The following is a 21,400-nucleotide window of genomic DNA, read 5'->3' as shown; positions in this document are numbered from 1 at the left end:
CTGACTGTGAATGTGCAGGCAGCTTCTGTTGTTGCTCCTCCGCCAGCAGTAATTCCATCCATAAGCTCCTCTCTGACTCTATCTGCCTCCACAGCTGCTCTGGCCTGCTGCACCACATCACTGTAGCACTCATCTGCTGCAAGAGAATCAGTGTCAGACCAGCGCAGGAATAAAAACTTGTATTTATGTCTCGATGTTTGTTAGCAGAAAGACATGAATATGAGGGACACCTGTCCATCTGCAAGAAAACTGGACTTGAATTCTTTCTAATACAAAAGAGGCTGAAAAGCTAAGCAGTGAACATAAGTTAGCAAAAGCATTTCTAGGAGGCCAGCGGTGTTGTGTAGCTAATTCAGTTCTCTGATAATTCCTTCATGTGGAGAAATAAACTGTTAGAGTACATTAAATGGTAAACTTACTTTACACTACCATTAGTTTAACTATGATTACTATGATGACTCCTTTCTGTTAATCTGATGTTATCCAACCATAACGGCTTCACTTCTAAATGACAGATCGGACCACGCAGCTTTTCTGTATCACTTTCAACACGGCACAAGTCTGCACTGCAGGTTGTCATGGTAACGTATCGGCAAGCACAAGAAAGTGTCAAGCGTATTGCTAAAGGTTTTTACCCAAATATCAAACCGAAAAAGTCACAGAGCAGAAAAGACACATTTTGCAAAGCCCATGAAAATAAGATTCACTGATAAAGCCAGAGATTGTAACAGCTGTGTGTAATGAGACTCATTAATAATAAATGTAATAAATGTAATCTAGGTAATCAGGTCACAGTTTGAACTTCTCTTCACCTTAAACAGGTAAGCTGTAACACACTGAAATGCAGTTTAATCATTTGTTGCATAGCAGTGTGAGCTCCATCACAGCTGTCGGGATCTTTTCACTTTACTGCTGGTAAACAATAGATTATCATCATACATGGACAAAATTTTCACAGTTTATGAAATCCTAAACCATCTATGGTGTTAGTTATTTGGACAGTATACCGTAATAAACTTTCTAGTCACAATTTTGTGTTTTGTTTATTAGTGTGCTGTTATGCATTATTCATATTACTGTGTCCCTGTCCGACACTGTCACGAGTGTGACTGGATTAAAACGTGAGACAGGTTTATGTAAAAGCGATCTATACCTAAATGACAGAATGTCGTCACTTTAACAGACTGATGAGGCCAGAAATGTTGCATATTCCATGTCTGAAAAGGCTAAAGTGTCTGTTGAAGTGCCTAGAGAGGAATTTCATCCGGTGGCATTACCTGACACCATAAATACATCCAGGCAATTAGGACAAACACAAAATATTAGCAGTTATTCTATTGCAGATACATATTGTGATATAACGACAAGCATCAAAATAAGAATTAAATATTGCAACTATAAATCACTGCAAAGTTCTGTCCATGGGCTTGTTGACTTAGCATAAAAGCATATCCGTGTGTATGAGTGCATATTTATGCTTACACAAGTTTCGTGGCAAATTCAAGCTGATCCTTGGGAATACTCCCACTCCACTCAGGGTGACGTCCTGCGGAGGGAGGAAAGCCACCTGCAGCTGAAGCAGCTTCTCAAACACCTCGGGGAAGCCTGGGAGGTAGAGCACACGCAGACGCTGCTCTTTACCGGCATCTATGTAACCCTGACACACAAACACAAACAAACACGTGTGAAAAAACTGGTAAAATCCTCCATAAATATAATAATGAAACCCTCAGACATCCACACTGGCTGAACTCACCACAGCAGGGATGACTGTCGGCCAGCCAGGTCTGACCTCCTGCTCTTCCTCATTTAGTTTACTGTCTTCTTGCTGCTGCCCATCCTCCTCCCAGGCCTTCAGTTCGCCTCCTGACTCCTCATCCGCCTCCTCCTTGCTCCCATTTTGGGGGCATATGCTGAATTTGAAGCCCACCTTGCCTGTATTTCTGAGCATCACCTCAACTTCCCCAACATGTTGAAAAAGCTAACAGAAAAAGAAGCAGATTGAGAAGAGAGATAAAACTTATGTAAAGCAGCTTTATGGCAAACAGTCAAACTACTCCACCTAGTGTTTTGTACATATTGTAATATTGAAACTAAAACAGAAAACATCAATTTTTCAGTGTATTCATGGTGTTGGCCTCTATTTGCACCTAATGGTTTATGGTAATATGCATCATGAAAATATAATAGGACTGGAGATAAGTTGGCTCTACAGTATTACTGTGATATGAGTAAATCTGCTGGACCATTTCAAAGCTGCGCTCCTGTGCATGCACAAATGGGGTTGTTTGAGGACTTGCTAGCTTAGGTGGAAAAATCTAATCTTTAACTACAACAGAACAACACAGCGGGCCAGAGAGAGGGAGAGAGAAGAATGCTGAACAGACAGGAAGGTCGCAGAAATGTTCTGCTGAATCGCTATTTCAACAAAATCAAAAATCAATATGTCCTTGTTTTGAATATCAATGATAACTCGTCCGGATGGCTTGCATACTTAAAGAGGGAGTGGAAGTGCAACAGACCAAACCATGGAAAAACTAAGCAGTGACATTCAAACTTAATGGGCTTTTTCTCACTAGTATTAAAAGTGGGCAAAATACTTGACACCACGATCAGCTTAGATATTTCATCTTAAAAACACATTAGATACAAGCACCTATCCTGCAGTTTTATTCTCCAGGATTAGATTATGTGAGAACAGAAAGAAGAGAAACAATGAAGAGTAAAAGATGATTGTAACAGTGAGAAAACTGCATCAGTGAAGCCAATACTTTATCATTCACAATCACAAACATATCTGCCATATTTTAAATGATAGATTGCATAATTATCCCAAGTTTTGAAAAAAAAACTAATTAGTTTTGTCAGAGATGCCATGTGGGACACATGGAGGAGCAAACAGATGGCAGGAGAAGAACAAGAAAAGCAGTAAATTAACACAAAATAATGGAAGTAGCTGAAACAAGCCTGAGTTCCTGCAAATCCTGTGATCACCAGCAGCCTCTATGTCCAGTCTCTTGTCTAATGTGAGGAGGTTCATATCAGTATAGAGATACGTATAATAAACCTGCCTCAACTACGAAACAAAAGTAGATTTGTTACAGAACTTAATTTAAAATTGGTGCTGATCAATTTTAAATCAGTACACAGCCTGGTTTCACTCTACATCTCTGAACTTTTAACACCTTATTCTGCACCTCGACCCTGGAGATCTGAGAATCAGCAACTTGTAAAAGTCCCACGGTCCAGGCTTAAAACAAAAGGGGACCCTGCCTTCACTGTTTTAGCCCCAACACTGTTTGATAACAACAAATTACTAATTAATTCCAAATTATTTTGCACATTCAAACACTGTAGAAACATGTCTCCAGATAAAGGTTGATCAGTGTTGCTGCTAAAATTGCTTCTGGTTGCTCATTAGGGTCTAAATATTATAGCATTTTGTTGTACTTAAGAATTTGACCTGTTAATTTATCTGTTTTGTCTGTTTTTTTAGTACTTTATATATTTATATCTTTACAAGTTTGTATCATGTTTTTGTCTCGCTTTTTGGCACATACTTTTACTGTTGCCTGTCTTATAACATGTACAGCACTTTGGTTAACTCAGACTGTTTTGAAACGTGCTGCATAAATTGACATGATTTGACTTAATAAATGGTTAATAAATAGCATATTGCTATAATTTGCCCTACTGTTGATGCATTGAGCAACTGTCTCTGGTTTCGCAGTTGGGGTTAGTGAGGTTCTTCTGATTTTTCAAGGAATAACCCAACTACAGATGACATTCCAGTTTAAAATTCTGACTAGTACAAATTTGACTTCCCAGTTCAAATGGAAAGTATCATTACTACTGACTGAGCCCATAAACTTTGGGCAATGCCAGTCTAAATGTCTCTTAACCCACACTGTTCTTTAATCACTAATGAAACCTCCTTAAATTAAAGCTGGCACTTTAATGTATTATCCACTATTTTATTTTAAGGTGATGAAGCACGAAGCCTGAATTAATTCAGGCTAAACTCAGGATAAAGAAATCCTGCTTACATACCTGCAGACCAAAGTCTAGATGAGTGGAGTCGAGGTTGTAGCTGATCACTGATGCTTCTCCTCTGAGTTTAACTTCATACGTAGGTCCGTCGTCTACGTGGCACTGTGCCACCACCTCTCTGCTGGCGTTTTCGTGGCCGTAGAAATAGAACGTGACCTGCTGCTGGTCACCAGGTTGCAGATGACCATACATCGGCAAGATATCAAATACCTACATACACACACATACAAAAAAACTAGTACAACACACAGGATTAATTCTAATTTTTATGCTCCCATCAGAGGAATGTTTTGACGCACTGCTGCATGCTGCTCTTCGATCATGAATCATCTGATGTACGAAAGCCAAGCAGTTTAAATGTCAAGTTTTATTGGGAATTATGTGCTTGATGTCACTGACTAAACCAGCTGAGACTACAGGAAGTCACTGCATCTGGCCAACAAATACTGTAGTTACGGAATTTGAACCAATTTAATACAATTAACTGTTGTTTCAACACCTCAGTTTTTCTACAAAATGAACAAACAAGATGCATCCAGTGTATTTATTTACATTAATTCAGCGATCATTTGCATTTCCTTTTTGGTCCAAATATTCTTTAAGTTCTACTTATGGTTTAGTGGAAACAATTTCTTGATTAATCAATTAGTCAGTGTATATTAAATGACTTTGTCTTTCTGGGTTACATTGGACTTGACAAGAAAACAAAATAAATAATATTCCTTGTTGTAATTTTTACTCTGCTAAGGAATGCAGTGGAGTTCTGTGACAATCTCCGTACGTTTGTCTGTCCGTCTGTTATTCCAACTGTGAGCAACAAAAACAGACTAACGGATTTGGATGAAATCTTCAGGGAAGGTCAGAAATGACAGAAGGACCAAGTGATTAGGTCTTGGCAGTGATGCAGCTTATAGTCTGGATCCACAGATTTGTGAAAGATTTCTGTATCATTGCAAGATAGCAACACGGCGTCACTGTAACTATGACAACATGCTGACGATCACATGATTCCGGTCCTTCTACAAAACGACCACTGCAGACTTATCGTGCTTACATGTCCAACATTATACAAGAAAACAACTGATTAAATTGCGGAGGTGTTTCTGAGTCCCATCAATTCCTGCTGCCCACTACATATTTAGGTCATGCAATTCGGTATCTGTAAATAACGTATACATGCACAACACACGCCTGTGCTCAGCGCAAGGTCATGTTGTTTGTGGGTACATCTATATTAAATGGCCACATTTTATGTTGCCGTGATTTGTGATCATCAATAACTAATAAACAAATGCTGCATTTTCAAAAAAAAAAAAAAAAAATGCTGCATTTCTGACAGTGCCATAGGGGGGAATTCAATTCAATTCAGTTCAGTTCAGTTCAGTTCAGTTCAGTTCAGTTCAGTTCAATTCAATTCAATTCAATTCAATTCAATTCAATTCAATTCAATTCAATTCAATTTTATTTATATGGCGCCAGTTACAGTCAAATTGTCTTGAGACGCTTTACAGAACCCATATGCCTGACCTCCAGAGCAAGCCAAAATGAATGAACAGTCTTGACAGATTACTGAGCTCTCTGAGTGCTTTTCTTGCTGTTCTTGCGATAACTGTTAATGTTCTAGTGTAAAACATTCCCTGGGCCTTATTCATAGGAGGTTTGTTTTATGTTTAGATAATTTTTATGTTTAAGTTTGACTGATGTGGTGGTTTGTGCCTGGAAGATGCTGATACTACATGAAGCTGGTTGGTTTGTTGCTAGCTAATGTGTCTGCATAATCCCGTGAAGGAAGAGTCATATAAATGACTGAATGTGAAGATAAAATATACATTTATGCATCAACTCATTCATTAATATTGCCCTTTGTATTTCTTTAAACCAGCCATAGTCATGTTGGGCAGTGTTAAGCCCAGGATGCAGCAACGGTGTTGGTTCAGTGTATTTGGCTGAATGAACCCAGCACTGATTACATGATCCAAATCCTCTTCCAGTTTGAAAGGTCCTCGTTAGGACGTTGTTGTTATTGCTTGACTAGCAAAGGGAATTTTCAAAACATGGCTTGCTTGTACCCAAAGTCTACGTGCAGTGAATCAGACTTCTGTTGCCCTAATTAAGTTGCACATGCACAGATGTGATCAAAGTGTTCTCTGATCTCTTTAGTAATGGAAACTTACAATTAGGCTTTAGATCAGTAAACGATAGTCTCATATAGATTTCACTGGGTTTGAAAAGATGATTTGATTGCCTAAATGCAGAAAAAAGTAAGAAGTCCAATAAAGGGAGGTTTAGAATGCAATGTGCTTTTATTGTGACTTATTGTTTTATGTACCACTGTTATGTCTTTTTATTATTAGGGACTGCAGATGTAAATTTGCTATTATTGTGCTATAATCCGGCATATTTACGCCCATTTTTGAATAAATGGGCGTTCATTAATGTGCACTGTCCCTACCAAATAAATAAATAAATAAATAAATAATGCAAACATGAGTGTTCATACCGGGTGTTTCCCTCCACTGTAGCAGCACAGAGAGAGAGAGAATGACTTGCTCGTTAGCTGCTGGTTCTCTCCATCTCGTGACAGAGGGGAAACTGAGGGAAACCCTGATTTGCTTACACGTGAGCATTTGCCTACCTCTTCCACACGCACTGGTCGCTGTGCACTGGCTCCTTCATCTGTGCTCGGACTGCAGCTAACAGGAACTGAGCAGGCAGGAGAGAGCGTTCCAGATGAAGCCTGCCATTCTTCAGCCTCATGCTCTGGATTTTTCAGCTTCTTCTCCTCCACTAGCATCTCTGTCTCTCTATTAGGGCAAAAGGACAAGAAAACACCCCTCAGGTTAAATAGTTATTTTCACAATTAAACGATAATCGCATATAAAGACCTGCGATAAATGACACATTAGGGAGAAACTCTTACAATGAGAAAATGTATGATTAATGGAATATCACTGCCTTTCAGCATTGTGAAAACAGACAATTAAAAAAAATCTCCGCGAGGAAGAAGCAGAGCAGCATATTGACGCAGAAAATACAGCCGAGAGCAAATTATATAAGCATGCATTGTATATCCAATATATCACTAACACATAATGTAATACCCAAGTGGGGGAAAAACTCTCGAGCACCCACATCCAAAAGAAGTCTGATTCTCATTTTTTTGCTCTGTTCCACTCTCTCCTTCCCCGTGGGATCACACTGGGTGCATCCATCAAGTTAATTAAACAGAGTGTTCTATAATTAAGAGGAATTTTAATAGGCAAGCAGCAGGAAACAGGTCAGGATAGATTGCACTGAAGTGCTGAATAAACATGGATCAGAATGAAAGAGATTTAGTGAGTGAAGCTATCTCAAGGCTGGGCTGGACAAGTTCTATATTAAATCACCCAAACAGTGGCCACATTACTGCCACGGTGTGTGTTTGTGTGTGAGAGCCTCAGGGTGTGTGTACATGTAAGGCAGCATTCAGCTCTGCAGGAATGCTACAGCAGTGGTGTGTCAGCTCAGAGTGGATGCAACCAGCAGGGGGCACTGTTGTATGATCAGTCTGACTGAAGGATGTTTTAGGGGGCAAACCGGCCTCACGTCTGGCCTTGGGAATCACAAATTAGTCCGTCCAGCAATGTGAGATCTAACAGCGAGCAAACACTCTGGGTTAAAGCGTTCAAAAACATTTCTGGGGCAGAAGGGAGTTTGTTAGGGCTCATAAAAAACAATTCTGGACCCTGTGGGAGAAAAAAAACAGCTTTTTAAAACGCGGGTCCTCTAAGAAAGAGTTTAAAACCCACTGGTGCGGACAGAGGAGCAGATGGTGAGGCAGCAGATGATGACTCTGCAAGAGCTCGGCTCAAAACAGAAATAGCTCTGACATTCTCGTGTCTGTCTCGCTCTCTTCCATCTATTCTTTTCTTTGTGCTCACCGCGGGTGTGTTTTCTTGCGTTCACGCTCGCCCAAAAAACCTGCACAGCAGCAACTACTGAACCACAAACATCTCCCTTCCAGGATTCAGTCAGAAAGAAAAGAATGATGGGAAACAAGGATGATGCTGAAAAATTAACCAGACAAACCACATCCAACTTATGAGTGTGCATGTGAGTGTGCACGTGCATGTATGTGTATGTGGGTGTATAAGTGAGCTAAAAAGGCTCTTTAAGGTTTACCACTATTAAACTAGACAGTACATTACCAGTCAAAAGTTTGGACACACTTTCTCATTCAATGCTTTTTATTTCATTATTTTATACATCGTAGACTAATACAGAAGACATCAAAACTATAAAAGAATACATATGGAATTATTATTGTAAACAAAAAAGTGTTAATCTTCAGTATCAGTCCACAATGTAGAAAATAATACAAATAAATAAAAAGCATTGAATGAGAAGGTGTGTCCAAACTTTCGACTGGTAGTGTTTATCAGAATCGATACAATACACATATAGATTTTTTACAACTAAAACTGCATAACACGTGCCTGTGCTCAGCGCCAGGTCATTCTGTTTGTGGGTACATCTACATTAAATGGCCACATTCTATGGTGCCGTGATTTCTGCCATGAATTTTTTCATGATTTCAGCTGTCAACAATGATATGACTGAGCGGCCTTGGCGGAGTACTGCGCTCTCTGAGTGTTTCTCTTGTTACTCATCTGTGTTTATTTGACAGCTATATTTACTAGCTACTTTGGAGAGTAATTTGTTCTTAGCTTAAAATTAGCTCCAGTTTGACCATTTACAACATCAAAATGTCAGCAACACATTCTGAGTAAGAATATTTTAAATTATAACATTGATAGGAGTTGCTGCATCAAGAGTGCTTTAATTTTTATTTTTTATCACATTAAACCTTAAATAGCTGTAAATTTGTTAGCAAATCGTTGTTTATTTACACATCCAGCAGTTACAGAGCAAAACTGGGCCACTACCTTGTAAATGTTTCTCTCACTATCAGCTCAGTTTTGTTGTTGTTGTTTTTTTGTGGTCGTTGTTATCTCTGCAACTCCTGAGGGAAATATCTGGAAATTTATCTGCCAAACGCTCTGCTACATTAACCAGCTACACTCTAACTGTTTCTGTCTGCTGCTCAGTGCTGAGCAGGTGTGGACTTTTTTTCAGTGGGAACAGTTGTCAGGAAAATACCAAAATAACCTAAACAGTGAAGTTGCAGCAGGACAGCTAAACAATAGGCTGGAATGAACTATGAAGCTCTGCAATGTCCAGATACTGCTGCTAATTCTGTTTAGTTTCAGGTACACTGTCAGCTGATACATTGCTGTTGTACAAATATTCACTGAAAGCCACCTTGAGTACATTTTGCTGACAAAATTTCTTTATTTTCACTTTAGGTCAGATTGTTGATTCAGGACATGTAACATAATATTTGACATGGCCATTAGGGTATGTTTATCCATGTAATTTGAAGTGTAATTTCAGCATGATTTACATAAGCCACTTGCCTGTGTTCTGTAAAATTAGAATTGTAGAGTATGATGTTTGTATTTTGCCTAAATTTCTTCTTCAGTTTCTATCTTCGCTTCCCATTTTGACCACATGGTGCAACATTAGAGTAAAGAAATTCCATGAAGTTTACTTTTTCTCCAGCATACATAGACACAATTACATGTGCTTGCATCTGGTTAGATGCTAAACTGCATTTCATTGTCCTGGAACCTCCTCTGACAAAGTTGAATGTAATCTAATCTGGTAAGTCTGTCAGATACAATTTTTGTGATGCTGTTTCATTAATTGAAAAATATAAATCACTGTATCACAACAAAATTGTGGATTTTTCAGTTTATTGATTAATGTAAGAATGAACTACTGTGGCTCTAATTCTGTTGTCTCTATCACTCTTTGGTGTCATGCGATGTCCCGCCCCCTGCACTACCTGATTGGTTATACACGATAAGTAACAGCCAATCAACACTGAAGGACAAATGTGAACAAGTTGTCTTTTAATTAAACATATAGAAAGCCGAAATAAACACAGACATTTCAAAGTTCTGTGTTTGTATTTTTCTAAATTTTGGCATCAGGATTCTCATTTGTACTGCAAATGTAGACCGACTGACCTGATGTAGGATTACAGCTATAAGCCTGCCTTTTATTATTGTAGTAATAATACTTTTTAAGCTCTCGCTGACTCAGTAGAGCAGCAAACATTTTTAAGGCCCAATTCCATCCTAGATACCATCTGTCTGACCTACTACTCTCAGGTAGACACTTCCATTAAATCACAGACAAACAGACTGAAAAACAGCTTCTACCCCAGAGTCATAAGAGAACTGAACTCCGTCTGGACTTGTACATTGTAGCAATTCCTACTACCTATGTATTACTATGCACTAAGAGATAACTGAATAATCTCACAGCACATTTGCAATGAAATTCTCTTCTGTTCTAGCTCATTTCAGGCAGATTTGGCCTTCCCTAACGCCTTCTGTACGTCACCATTTTCTTTACTATAGGAGTCAACAAGAACAACTTCTGGGCAGCAACCTACCACTGTTGAAAATTTCAAGTTTTGCAGAGGATTTTGGATCGTGCTATTTTAATTTTCGTTTGCTTTAATTAGCATTGGACAAAACAGTTCCACTCGTCATTATTTTGAGGGAACACTGAAGTTGCATCCTTCTCTTAGCACCGCCTACAACAACTGTGATTGATTTAGAGAATTACAAACAGTTCTTCCCCTACAGCAGAATAATAGACCATAATGCTGTACAGAAATGGGTAGTAAATAAATATAATTTCTGTAATATTTCATGGGTTAGATTTTAGTGGCAATGCAGTCTAACCCACAACCCAAACACAGCGTTACAGTGACGTTCGAATGTTAGACCATTCTTGAAAACACAAAACTTTGAACCCAATTTTCTCAAAAAATTTGTTTGTACGAATACGGATACGGTACGTTGTGTACAGATCAACAATGGATTTGTCTTGCTATTGACACAACAAAGCCTCCAGCTTACAATCCAATACAGATGAACTTAATGTTTCTGACCCTCGTGCGATTTGAAAAAGTAAATTCTTGGTTTCAAAAGATTGAATTGAAAGTTGAAGAATCTCTATCTCTGTCATTGCATTAGTCCCTCTGTACTTTAGCTCAACATAATCTGAGGTACCTGTACTTATTAGCCATGCACAGTGATCTAATCCATCATGCACAGTCAAAAAAATGTAGAATTAGCTTAAGCTTTCAAGTTTACTTCCGGCTGAAACAGAGTCTTTAGAGACAGGGAAGGTACAGTACCTAAATGTATTGTACTGCTTCTATCTATGATTGGAATAGATGGATGGAAAGGAGTTAGCTCTACTGAAATCCCCCCTCTCCCAGGGCTGTGGTGTAATTACTGATAGTGATGTAATTAGCCGAACATGGCTAGATAGTGCATGTTTTGTGTGGGAGAAAGAGACTTTAGAGGGAGTGTGTGAGTGCACACAGTGAGGTCTCCATTTAATTAGCGAGACGGCCTATGAGACAGATTGTTAAGAGAGGTCAAAATCTAAGAGGGAGAGGGGAAGGAGAGAGGAGAGTGAGGTTGGTAAGGATTAGGTAGGAAACAGAAGGAAAGGCAGAGGAGGAGGAGGAGGAGCAGCAGTAGGGAAGAAAAAGAGGGAAGAATACCAATAAATGAAAAAGAGGGAGGGGGCAAAGATGATTGAGGATGATAAATCTTGTAGAGGTATTGCAGTTGGTTGGTTCAAGGCCACGGGCTGAAAGATTGCTATAGTATTCACAGTTCATTTCAGGGGCGGGGAGCCAAAGTGAAGGGTTGAAAGAGGCACACTGGAACGTTTATAAAGCACACAATCAGTAAACGTATCTTCCCCAGAGAATGTATAATGGATTTGGCTTTCAATTCACTGGGTTAAATGTATAGCTACTGTACTGGCTCATTCCCGTGGCAGCTTTAATATATGGCTGAGATCCATTCTGTTCTTGTCCCTGAATCTTGTCTATTCAGAATCTCATTGTTTCACTTTGTTTTTTGTTCTACACTCCAGCAGGTCTTACAGAGCACAAGCGCTTCAAACTGCTTTAGTCCTGCAGCACAATAAACGTAACAAAAGACAGCTTCCTGTTCTGTCATTGAAAGGGAAAAACGATGCTCGTAATTTCAATTGGTGATCAATATTTTCCTAATCTGTCTCGGTTATTTCTGTCCTGATACCTTTTCTATAGCTATGATAAGCAGAACTTGTCCATTGTTTTCAATCTCCTTTGTAGCTTTGCCAGTTATCCCCAAGAAGAAAATTACATTTTAAAGTACAAAACCCAACAAATAAAGAAATTCTCTCTTAAAGCAATCAAATGGGCACAGAGAATTAGAGGAACATGACTGTTGGCCTTTTTTCTAACAGTATTGATTGCCAAATTATCTTTCCTGTAGAAATAACATGTAATGTAACATTACGGACACCATGTTCAGCTTTTATGGCTCAGATAAAACCAGCAGCAGAATAGTATTTATAAGCTGAAAGAGTGCATCAACCAAAGAGGCATAATAAACCTCGTCTGCATTTGCCACTGCAAGATACATCCTGAAACTGGATTGTGAGGCTGAACTAAGTTTTGGCAACATAAAGTAAAAACATGGTGCTAATCAGCGAGCACTACTGCTAGAGAGCATCGATTCTAGTTATTTTAATATCATCTAGTGGATATGCCTGCTTAGTGACTTCAATCTCTCTGCTCATCTGTTGACAAAATTGCCAAATATTCCCTGTATTGTCTGCATTATATATTGTCTGACTATTTTACATTGAGTTAATTTCAAAACGGATCCTTCTTATCTTTCAAGAATCTACACAGGGTTCTCCGTGCTTTTGTTTTGTGAAATATACATTCTATAATGTAGTCTCCACAGTTATTACTCATGGCTCAAGATTTTGCTGCCAAGTTTATGTTTGGTTAAAAAAAGCAACATAATTTGTCACCTGAACAACGTTTCTGTAGCGACTCCCCGTTCATTTTTGCTAAATTTTACTGTTTTTAAGGCATTACATGACCAATCCCTTCCCTACATACAGAATCTACTAAACAGACACGAGCCTGGGCATCATCTCGGATTAGATTTGCAAAATGGATTGCCGTTGAATCTGGCGTTAATCTTGTCTTAAAACATTTCTTTTTTAAGTTTTATTCCTGTCTTATTGTTTTAAACTTTTTCATGAGGCACTCTGTAGCATTGTTAAGAACAGTGCTATACAAATGAAGCCTATTATTATTCACACATAATATCACAGCTGTAAAAATACCTGATGTTGCTGTATTTCTGGTCATCCAGGAAACCCCAACGGTAGGACACAGGCAGTGGGGAGCAATTGGTGATTGTGATTACTTTGCGAGTCCCTGTGCAGTTGAACACACAACCAAAATCCACTGTGGTGGAGGAGAAATCTAAGTTGGGGAAGTGGACCTCGGCGTGCAGATTCACCACGTCTTCCTGTTGGTGTCCCGGGTAATGTACGTCAAGGAACTGCAAAAAATGTCAAGGAAGGATGAAATATATTTGGTTGTATAAGTGAGAAAATGAGTAAATGAGTTAAGCTTTTAATCTTTATTGGTTGTCACGCTCTTTAAATGAAGCAATGCTGCTCAGGTTATGGCCTTAGCATGGGAATCACTACTCATAAGGGCACAAATTAAAAAAGCAAAGCATTATAATAAAACAGTATCATGTTTACCTCGTCCACAGTTCGAGACATGTGATCAGAATAGAAAGCTGGATTAAAGCATATCCACAACTCAGTCTGACTCCTGGCACCTACAACCATAGACTAGAGAAAGACATACTGTAATTAAAATATAACAAAAGGGCATCAAAGGAGTCACTGCTGCAATATTTAGGATTATAGAATCAGAAGACAAATTAATCAAAAGCATATCAGAGAAGCTCCTTTTTTTAGAATCTGGTCTCGCAGCTTGATGAAAAATCAATAAATCGTGTTTTTATATCTGATGACTTCGAAACCATGAGTTCACAACCCTTTTTAAAAAACATTCCCACAATTTAATGAGACATTTATTGTAATCCTGCCATGGGACCCGAGCTTATCAAAATATCCTGCTCCTCTTTAGTTCCACTCTGAGACCTGCCAGGAGTTTCAAAGCCATTTTAATGTGGATTCCAATCCTGCATTTTAATCAACTCACAGGGTGGAAGTCTGAGCTGTGATAAAACTAAAACATGGACGGTGCGGGGAAACGTGAAATGAACTTCTATCAGGATTTATTATAACACCATTGAGTGCAAGTCAACAAAACAATTAGTTAACAATTCATTACCTGTGATCAGTCAATTAAAGGAGGCTAAAGTTTACATAGAGGACATACTCACTACAGGTGCCCTTTTCTGTGGAATCCATGCATAATGTATCATAAAGCAGTGTGGACTAACCTACCATCACCTCAGCAAAGTTTGGTTTCTGAGCCTTATGGAATATTTATGTCAACTATTCATGTTCCTGCCTGCTTTAAATAACACTCAGTAGCACCTATTACACTGAATTTATCACAGAACGAAAGTTGATCCTGAACTCTAACGAAAATTCCTCAACACAAATTAATATGCAATAGACAGCAATCATGGTCAAATGCTAGTCAAGAGATGAAATAATGAAAAAAACAATAATGTCTCAGTAGCTCCCTTAAGACGTGCATGGTTTTTTGACAATCTGATGGTATGTGAACGTGTCTGAATGAACACCTTGGACACATTTTCCACAAAAGTCACACCATCAGTGTGACTATTATTAACATTCCTGTATCATTTTGAAGATCTGAACAGCACGTTGTTGCGTTACCAGACAGGCAACATCCTTCAAGTTGTATGAAGAAATTTGGGAAAGGGTTTCTCCACATTTCAGCACCAGTATGGGTCCAAAAACATGACATAGAGTGCACAAAAGTGTGCCTTTCTTGTTCACATATATTACAAACTGAAATGTCCATAAAGATGAAACTTAACTGAGATGAGGATGGAGTAACAGATCAGATTAATGAGATTATCTCACTAAAGGTACATCCAGGTTTTGACAAAACATTAACAGAAACCGAAGTTTAGTTTGTTGCCTCCGGCTGTTTGCAGGAGTCTTTCTTTTGAGCTTATAAATACCTGCGGCATCAAACAGCAGCAGGATCCATATGGGCATCTTCAAAGCAAAAGAGGTGAATATGTGGCACAGCGGGGCAGCGTCAATAATTAGACTGCTTTTAATCATAAACTATCCCCAACATGGAGACAGGATCGATCAGGATCCAACAGCACTGTGGACTTTTATTTACCTCGGACAGATGAGATGTCACAGAGTCACAGTTTATATTCAGTTTCTAATCTGCCCTCAGCTTCAGTAACATATTTCATTTTATTAGTTAGATTATAATTAAACACAGATGGAATTTCCAGAACTAAGAAAATCACAAAGACAAGGTTATTATTTTTGTGGATAGTTTGAAAACTTGGCATTAGTTTAGATTGAGTCTTTTGTTTATTAGTGCGTTGTTACTAATTATGCATCAATGGATGTAATGTCTGTTTGGTCTGAATGACAGAATGTAGTCACTTAAATAGATTGGAAAAGTCAAAATGTTATGTATCCTATGTTTGACAAGGGCTAATAGACATTTCCTCTCGTGATTTTCCTACCTAATTCTACATCAAATGGAGAAAAAAGGCAAATTTTAACAAAAATTTGCATTATGATAGGATAGAAGGAGATGTAGGTAATAAAAAATAGATAAAACTGCACAGAATGTACATTAACAAGCTCACTCTACTGTATTGTGTTTAAACTGTTTCAGTCCTTATTCTTTGCTGAGAAGGAAAGAAACTGAGTAAATTTACTTAGAGCTTTGAGGAACCGTTTCTATATTAATTTTCTTTCTGTCCAATCTTAAACTACATTTCACAGGGACATATTTTTAACTTCACTACCTTTTTCTGACAGCTGTAGTTTCTAGTTAGTGAAGGTAGGACGAGCTACAACAACCATCAATAATTTAGCGCTGTCTTTTTTTATGTTTTGAGAGGAGCTGGCTGTTTTAAAGGCACATTCTGCGCTCTAAAGCTGAACAAACGGTAGCCCGACTACCTCAGATCTTTCCAAAACTGATTGAAAAGAGTTTAAATAAACATAATTAAAAAATCAAAAACATAATAATATCCTCAGTGATTAATTTCAGAAACAACTGTATGAGTAAATGACAGAATATTTAAGTTTCTGTTCATGGTGGCATCTAAAATCAGCAGGATCCTTCTTTAAATGACAACAACAGTGAAGATTCTTATAATAAAGGAGAAAGTAAAGATGTGCACCTTTGCTGTAAATGAGCTGTGTTCTCCTGAAGCCTCACACAGAGAAAAAGGTTCCACAAGCGAAAGCTCCACAGATCGAGGCAGACACGACACATTCTTTAAAAGCAGCTTCTCATAGACGGGCAGCAGATGCTTCCCTTTGTCCTGTAAGATGAACAGTAGCTGAGAGTCACTTACTATTTGTCAGAATAACTTCTTTTGTAAATTTGCAGATCTTTCACATGCACTAAAAGCAGCTCTTTAACACCCTGATGGAAAGGAAAAAACCCAAAAAGCAAAAACTGTAATAAAGACATGACTTACTTTAACTTAAAGTACTGTATTTTTGAGGTTATGATATACTGTCAACACACTACAGAAAGAAAATATTGTACTTTCTACTACCTATATGTATCTAACAGCTTTAGTTACTTTAAAGGTGGAGATTTTACACAATTATTAATGTAACAGGCTTTTGAAAGACAGCACACTATTACAGATTAAATCGGTGGTTTTTGATGTTTTTGGGTGCTGACATCTTACATAAAAAAGTTTATAGTCAGGCTTACATTATAGATTGTGATTCTATTTTTCATTTCAGTAAACGTGCCAATGATCCAGTATAGAAAAAGACAAAAAAGTGAAATTTTTACTTAGTATTTTTACATTGCTGGCTTGGTACTTCTACTTGATTAAAGGATATGAATACTTCTTACACCATTGAAGACATATACACATCTGTAAGCAATATAAATTTCATTTTTTATGAAAGGGCACCAGCAGCCTTCAGTTCTGTCTCAAACAAAATGCACAAATAATCTAAACACTACTAAACATGTATTTATGTTACATAATTTCTACTTAATCTTAATTTGATCTGAAAATGTTCTTGAAGTTATTTATATTCCTGCTACAGCATCTCAAAACTGTACGTGACTCACTTTTTAGCTTACAGATAACATTGTGATGACATTTCTGCGGGATACAGTAGAGAGTGATGCAATAAACAGTGTTAAATAATCCTAAAGAGAGCACAGCTGGTGAATGTGTTCATGACCAACCTTCTTGAGGTAGAAGTTCAGTTCCTTTGAGGAAATGCTGAGCACTGGAGCCACAAAGCGACAAGTAATATCTACAGACATGATTTGCTCATAAGAGCCCTGGGCACCGATTATGGCTTGACACACCAGACGCTCACGTACAACCTGGAAAGATGAGAAGTTACAGTCTACACATGTGATGCAACATGGATCTACTGAATAACTGATCATGACTTTATTCATTTGTAGGCCAAACTGGTTTACCATAGGTGAGTCTGAACATCCTTTCAGCACCATGTCGACGGAGTCGCCTGGAAAAAGCTCCACACGAGCCGGACTGAGGCTGAACATCGGCTTCTCTCTGCTCGAGATCAAAGACCCACGGTTCAGCCCACCTCTCTGCCTGGGAGTGGGGATGGGAGGTAGGAAGGTTCGGCCTGGTGAGGTGTCACCTTTGCGGGTCTTTGTGGAGGACGGGAAGCCGGCGTTTCTCCAGTATATCAGGTGCCTCCGTTGGCCAGAGTTGGTCAACTTGAAGTGATACTCGCATGACTCATGGCTGGTACAAAACATGAAGAGGTCAAAACAAAGCTGAAGTAGCTTTTTAGTTAGCTTGTTACATTTTTAAATCCTAAATCACCATATTATTAACTCCCTGAAGCAGGATTTGGCTGTTTTTTGCTACTGTCATATTTTTACTCACTGTAGGCTCATTTTTCACTGCAGTATAAAGTCTTGCCCCTCTATAGAAACAGCACAACCATGGCTAGAAATAGAACTCAAAAAGTATCCTCTGTGCAGTATGACAAAGTTATAATACCATAAACCATTAAAAAAACAGCAACCATTGTGGCTTCTCTTCACACCACCACCATGCTGAATGTATTCTCTAACAACCTGCTGACAACTTGTTCCTCTGTATACCATTTGTGAACCATGCTGCAGGTATATTTTGATCAAGTATGATATATTTTCCTCTCAGTCTTTCCCGTCTTCTCCTCTCTGTTCTATGTAAACACAGCCTGCAGTTCATCTGAATTTTTGTCACGTGACTGCACCTGAATGTTTTTGAATGTTACTGTTTTTGCAGGATCTGGTGCAAAAAGGAAACATGCCACATGAGATACATTCACAGACCACTGGAAAACTGAAAATTTGATGATTCTTTTTGTTTATGCTTATAAATGGTCCAATTTTGGCCTTATTGTAAAAGAAGACATGATTTTCAAATAATCCACTGGTGGGTTTTGATGGTTCAGCGAGTTAATATTACAAGGGTACTTCAAATAGTTCTCACCAGTAAACTGTCACAGGAGAAAGATAATTACTCCGCCAAGGACCGTGGTGCAGTTATGTGACAATCAACGTATGTTTGTCTGTTTATCTGTGTGCAACATTACTCAAAAATGGACCAACAGATTTGGATAAAATTTTCAGGGATGGTCAGAAATGACACAAGGACCACCTGATTAGGTTTTGGCAGTGATGTGGCTTATAGTCTGGATTCACGGATTTGTTAAAGATTTCTGTATCATTGTGAGATAGCGGCACGGCGTCACTAACTATGACAACAAGTGAACGCTACGTCAGCTGCCTGCTGATGATCACATGATTGCGATCCTACTACGAATCCACCGCTGCGGACTGATCGGGACTTATCCGCCAGAAATCATATGACTGAGCAGCCTTGGCAGAGTACTGTGCTCTCTGAGCGCTTTTCTTGTTTATTCTTGCATCATTTTCAAATGCAGTCTCCTTTCCCTTCAAGGCACTTGGTCCACTGATGTTCAAGCTTTGGTATCCTGTCACATCTTGAGCCTCCAGATACTCCTCAACAGCATGCATGACTTCATCTTTACTTTGAAAATGACAACCATGCAAGCTTGGAAAACAGAAGTCAGACAGTGCAGTGAGCTGAGTAAGGTTCATGGGGCAACAGCACAAAGCTACATTTAGCTGCTTCTGTTCACCTGAAGCTGTTTAGACAGTTGCATCATCCTGCAGCACTCAAGCTTAAAGCTTTTCTCTCCTTGTTTATTTCATTTCATACATTTGAGTTTTCAACAGCAGTGATAAATTATAGTTATGGCTCAAAATGTGAGTTACCCTCTTGTTTCCAGGTGGGTCGAGAAGTTTTTGAAGTACCCTTGTAGGAAAAAATAAGATTCATGAGCGTGATCTACCTGAAGTGTGTGCCGAGGTCGAGGCTGGGGCCCAGAGGCTCGTCACTGACAATAGTAGTGCCGGTGCCGGTGGCGGACAGACGGACAGCGAGTGTTCGACTGTCCTGTATTGACACCTCCAGCGTGTTCTGGAACTGAAGCGTGTCCTTCAAGTGCGCAACAACCTTGAGCTCCAGCTGGTCATCTGGTGGCACTTCCCCTTCACTGGGCTCAACACGCCAAAAGGACTTTGCACTGCTCTGAGGAAACAGAAACACAATCTGAGTCCATTTACAGTCTGAAGTGTTACCACAGGATGCCTGCCTTTGGAAACAGGGGCATAGCAACAGTCTCGCCTGCGTGACTGAAATGTGATGCATGAAAATCACTCCCGTGTGGGGGCACTTTCCTCTAACTATGCTGCAGAAGCCACTGAAACCTATAGCATAGATGGACCTTGGGAGATAGATGTGTATATCATATAGCTGCATAATCACATCAACATTTCAGTGCAGCATGAGATTCCAGAGACAGAAGAGGAGCAGCAGCTCCCAGCCTGACATAAGTAAGACAAAATACATCCCTACGATGAGGAGGACAATATGTGGAAGATGATATACGTATGTGCAGCAGTGTAGAGGCTGAGTGGAGTATATACCTCCCTGTACAAAAGCCTTAACACATGGATAGTTTAAAAATGTGATTCGTCTCACATCTACTGTAAACTCTCTTTGCAGAAACAAGGACTACGGATGAACAATATTCATTTTATTTACCAACTTTTTCTGAATAAAGTCCAGTGCAATAAGAAAACAGACGTAAATCTAATGTTCATCTCCGATCTTTCAAACAAAGCACAAAGCTCCTCATTGTGCTCAGTGTACTGTATATAAATCTGACCAAGCAGTGGTCGACATCACAATCAATGTTCTATACAGCATTCCATTGATGGATGGGTGGAACATAAACTTTTAATTGGGATTTTGAAAATGAGCTTCCTACAGATGCAGTGAAGCTTGGGCGATTTCACTGCCTCCAGGACAACACAGTAAACTGTTGATCAATGGGGGAAAATGTCTTCACTCAAATTTTGCAGCTGACATTTGTGTTGCCTTAGTGAAGCAGAGATGGCAAGAAAAATAGACAAATTAAAAATAAAGATTTTCTCATGGAAAACTTTGAGGAAGAAAAGTCACATTTGAAAGAAAATGCCTCAGTTGACCGGCGAGTGACTTTGGGAGCCATAGATGGCTTTGCTCAGCGTTTGCATGAAGGAGGTGGTGGAAGTGGACTTGGGTTGGGTCGATACAGGGGTGATCATGGTAAAGGGGTGGGAGGAGTCAGACGAGGAGAAAGAGGACAGGGTTGACTCCCCGGAGTGAGGAGCAAGATGACTGGAATCTCAATAATCACATCAGACCCGCCGCATCCCACAGCTTGATTAGCATTGATTGCTTTTGAATGCAGCAAGAAGTCGGAACGGTTTAGAATTCAGATATGTGCTGTGAGCTCGACGGCTATCAACGGAGCATCAAACTAGATAAATCCTGCACTGAGGCTGCAGCGACTATTCTCATGTCAAATATCACAGATTGCAACAACATCAATAGGAAATTTGTGGTGGTTCAGGTTATATATGTATCTAGTTCTAGTTCTTTATCTCACTGCTGATAGAAATGAAAAACAGACGGCAGAAAAGTCTGTGCTCTGGCTGTATATTTTCTACATTTCTGACACTGTATGAAGCTTATGTTGGATTAGGGAGGAAGTTGTTCTCACAGATGGTCACTTAAATGACAAGCAAGCGTGGATACCTCATGCAATATTCCCATGATCCTCTGTCATC

At 39.1% G+C, this 21,400-nt stretch overlaps 1 protein-coding gene across 1 annotated transcript in view; it reads right to left on the bottom strand.

Annotated features, from left to right (window-relative positions):
- The window catches only part of hydin (HYDIN axonemal central pair apparatus protein), a 120,542-nt gene that overhangs the window by 62,509 nt on the left and 36,633 nt on the right, over nt 1-21,400 (bottom strand). Inside the window, exons 19-29 of the mRNA XM_055008991.1 lie at nt 19,576-19,814; nt 17,657-17,951; nt 17,414-17,557; nt 16,374-16,517; nt 13,744-13,836; nt 13,315-13,535; nt 6,686-6,854; nt 4,051-4,260; nt 1,757-1,981; nt 1,483-1,657; nt 6-136 (exon numbers count right to left, since the gene is read on the bottom strand). Coding sequence (XP_054864966.1) covers nt 6-136; nt 1,483-1,657; nt 1,757-1,981; nt 4,051-4,260; nt 6,686-6,854; nt 13,315-13,535; nt 13,744-13,836; nt 16,374-16,517; nt 17,414-17,557; nt 17,657-17,951; nt 19,576-19,814 — 2,046 coding nt within the window. The remainder of the gene's footprint in view (nt 1-5; nt 137-1,482; nt 1,658-1,756; nt 1,982-4,050; nt 4,261-6,685; nt 6,855-13,314; nt 13,536-13,743; nt 13,837-16,373; nt 16,518-17,413; nt 17,558-17,656; nt 17,952-19,575; nt 19,815-21,400) is intronic.

The sequence above is a fragment of the Amphiprion ocellaris genome, chromosome 3, assembly GCF_022539595.1.
Source record: "Amphiprion ocellaris isolate individual 3 ecotype Okinawa chromosome 3, ASM2253959v1, whole genome shotgun sequence".
Taxonomy (NCBI): domain Eukaryota; kingdom Metazoa; phylum Chordata; class Actinopteri; family Pomacentridae; genus Amphiprion; species Amphiprion ocellaris.
This window is presented reverse-complemented; position numbering and strand designations above follow the sequence as displayed.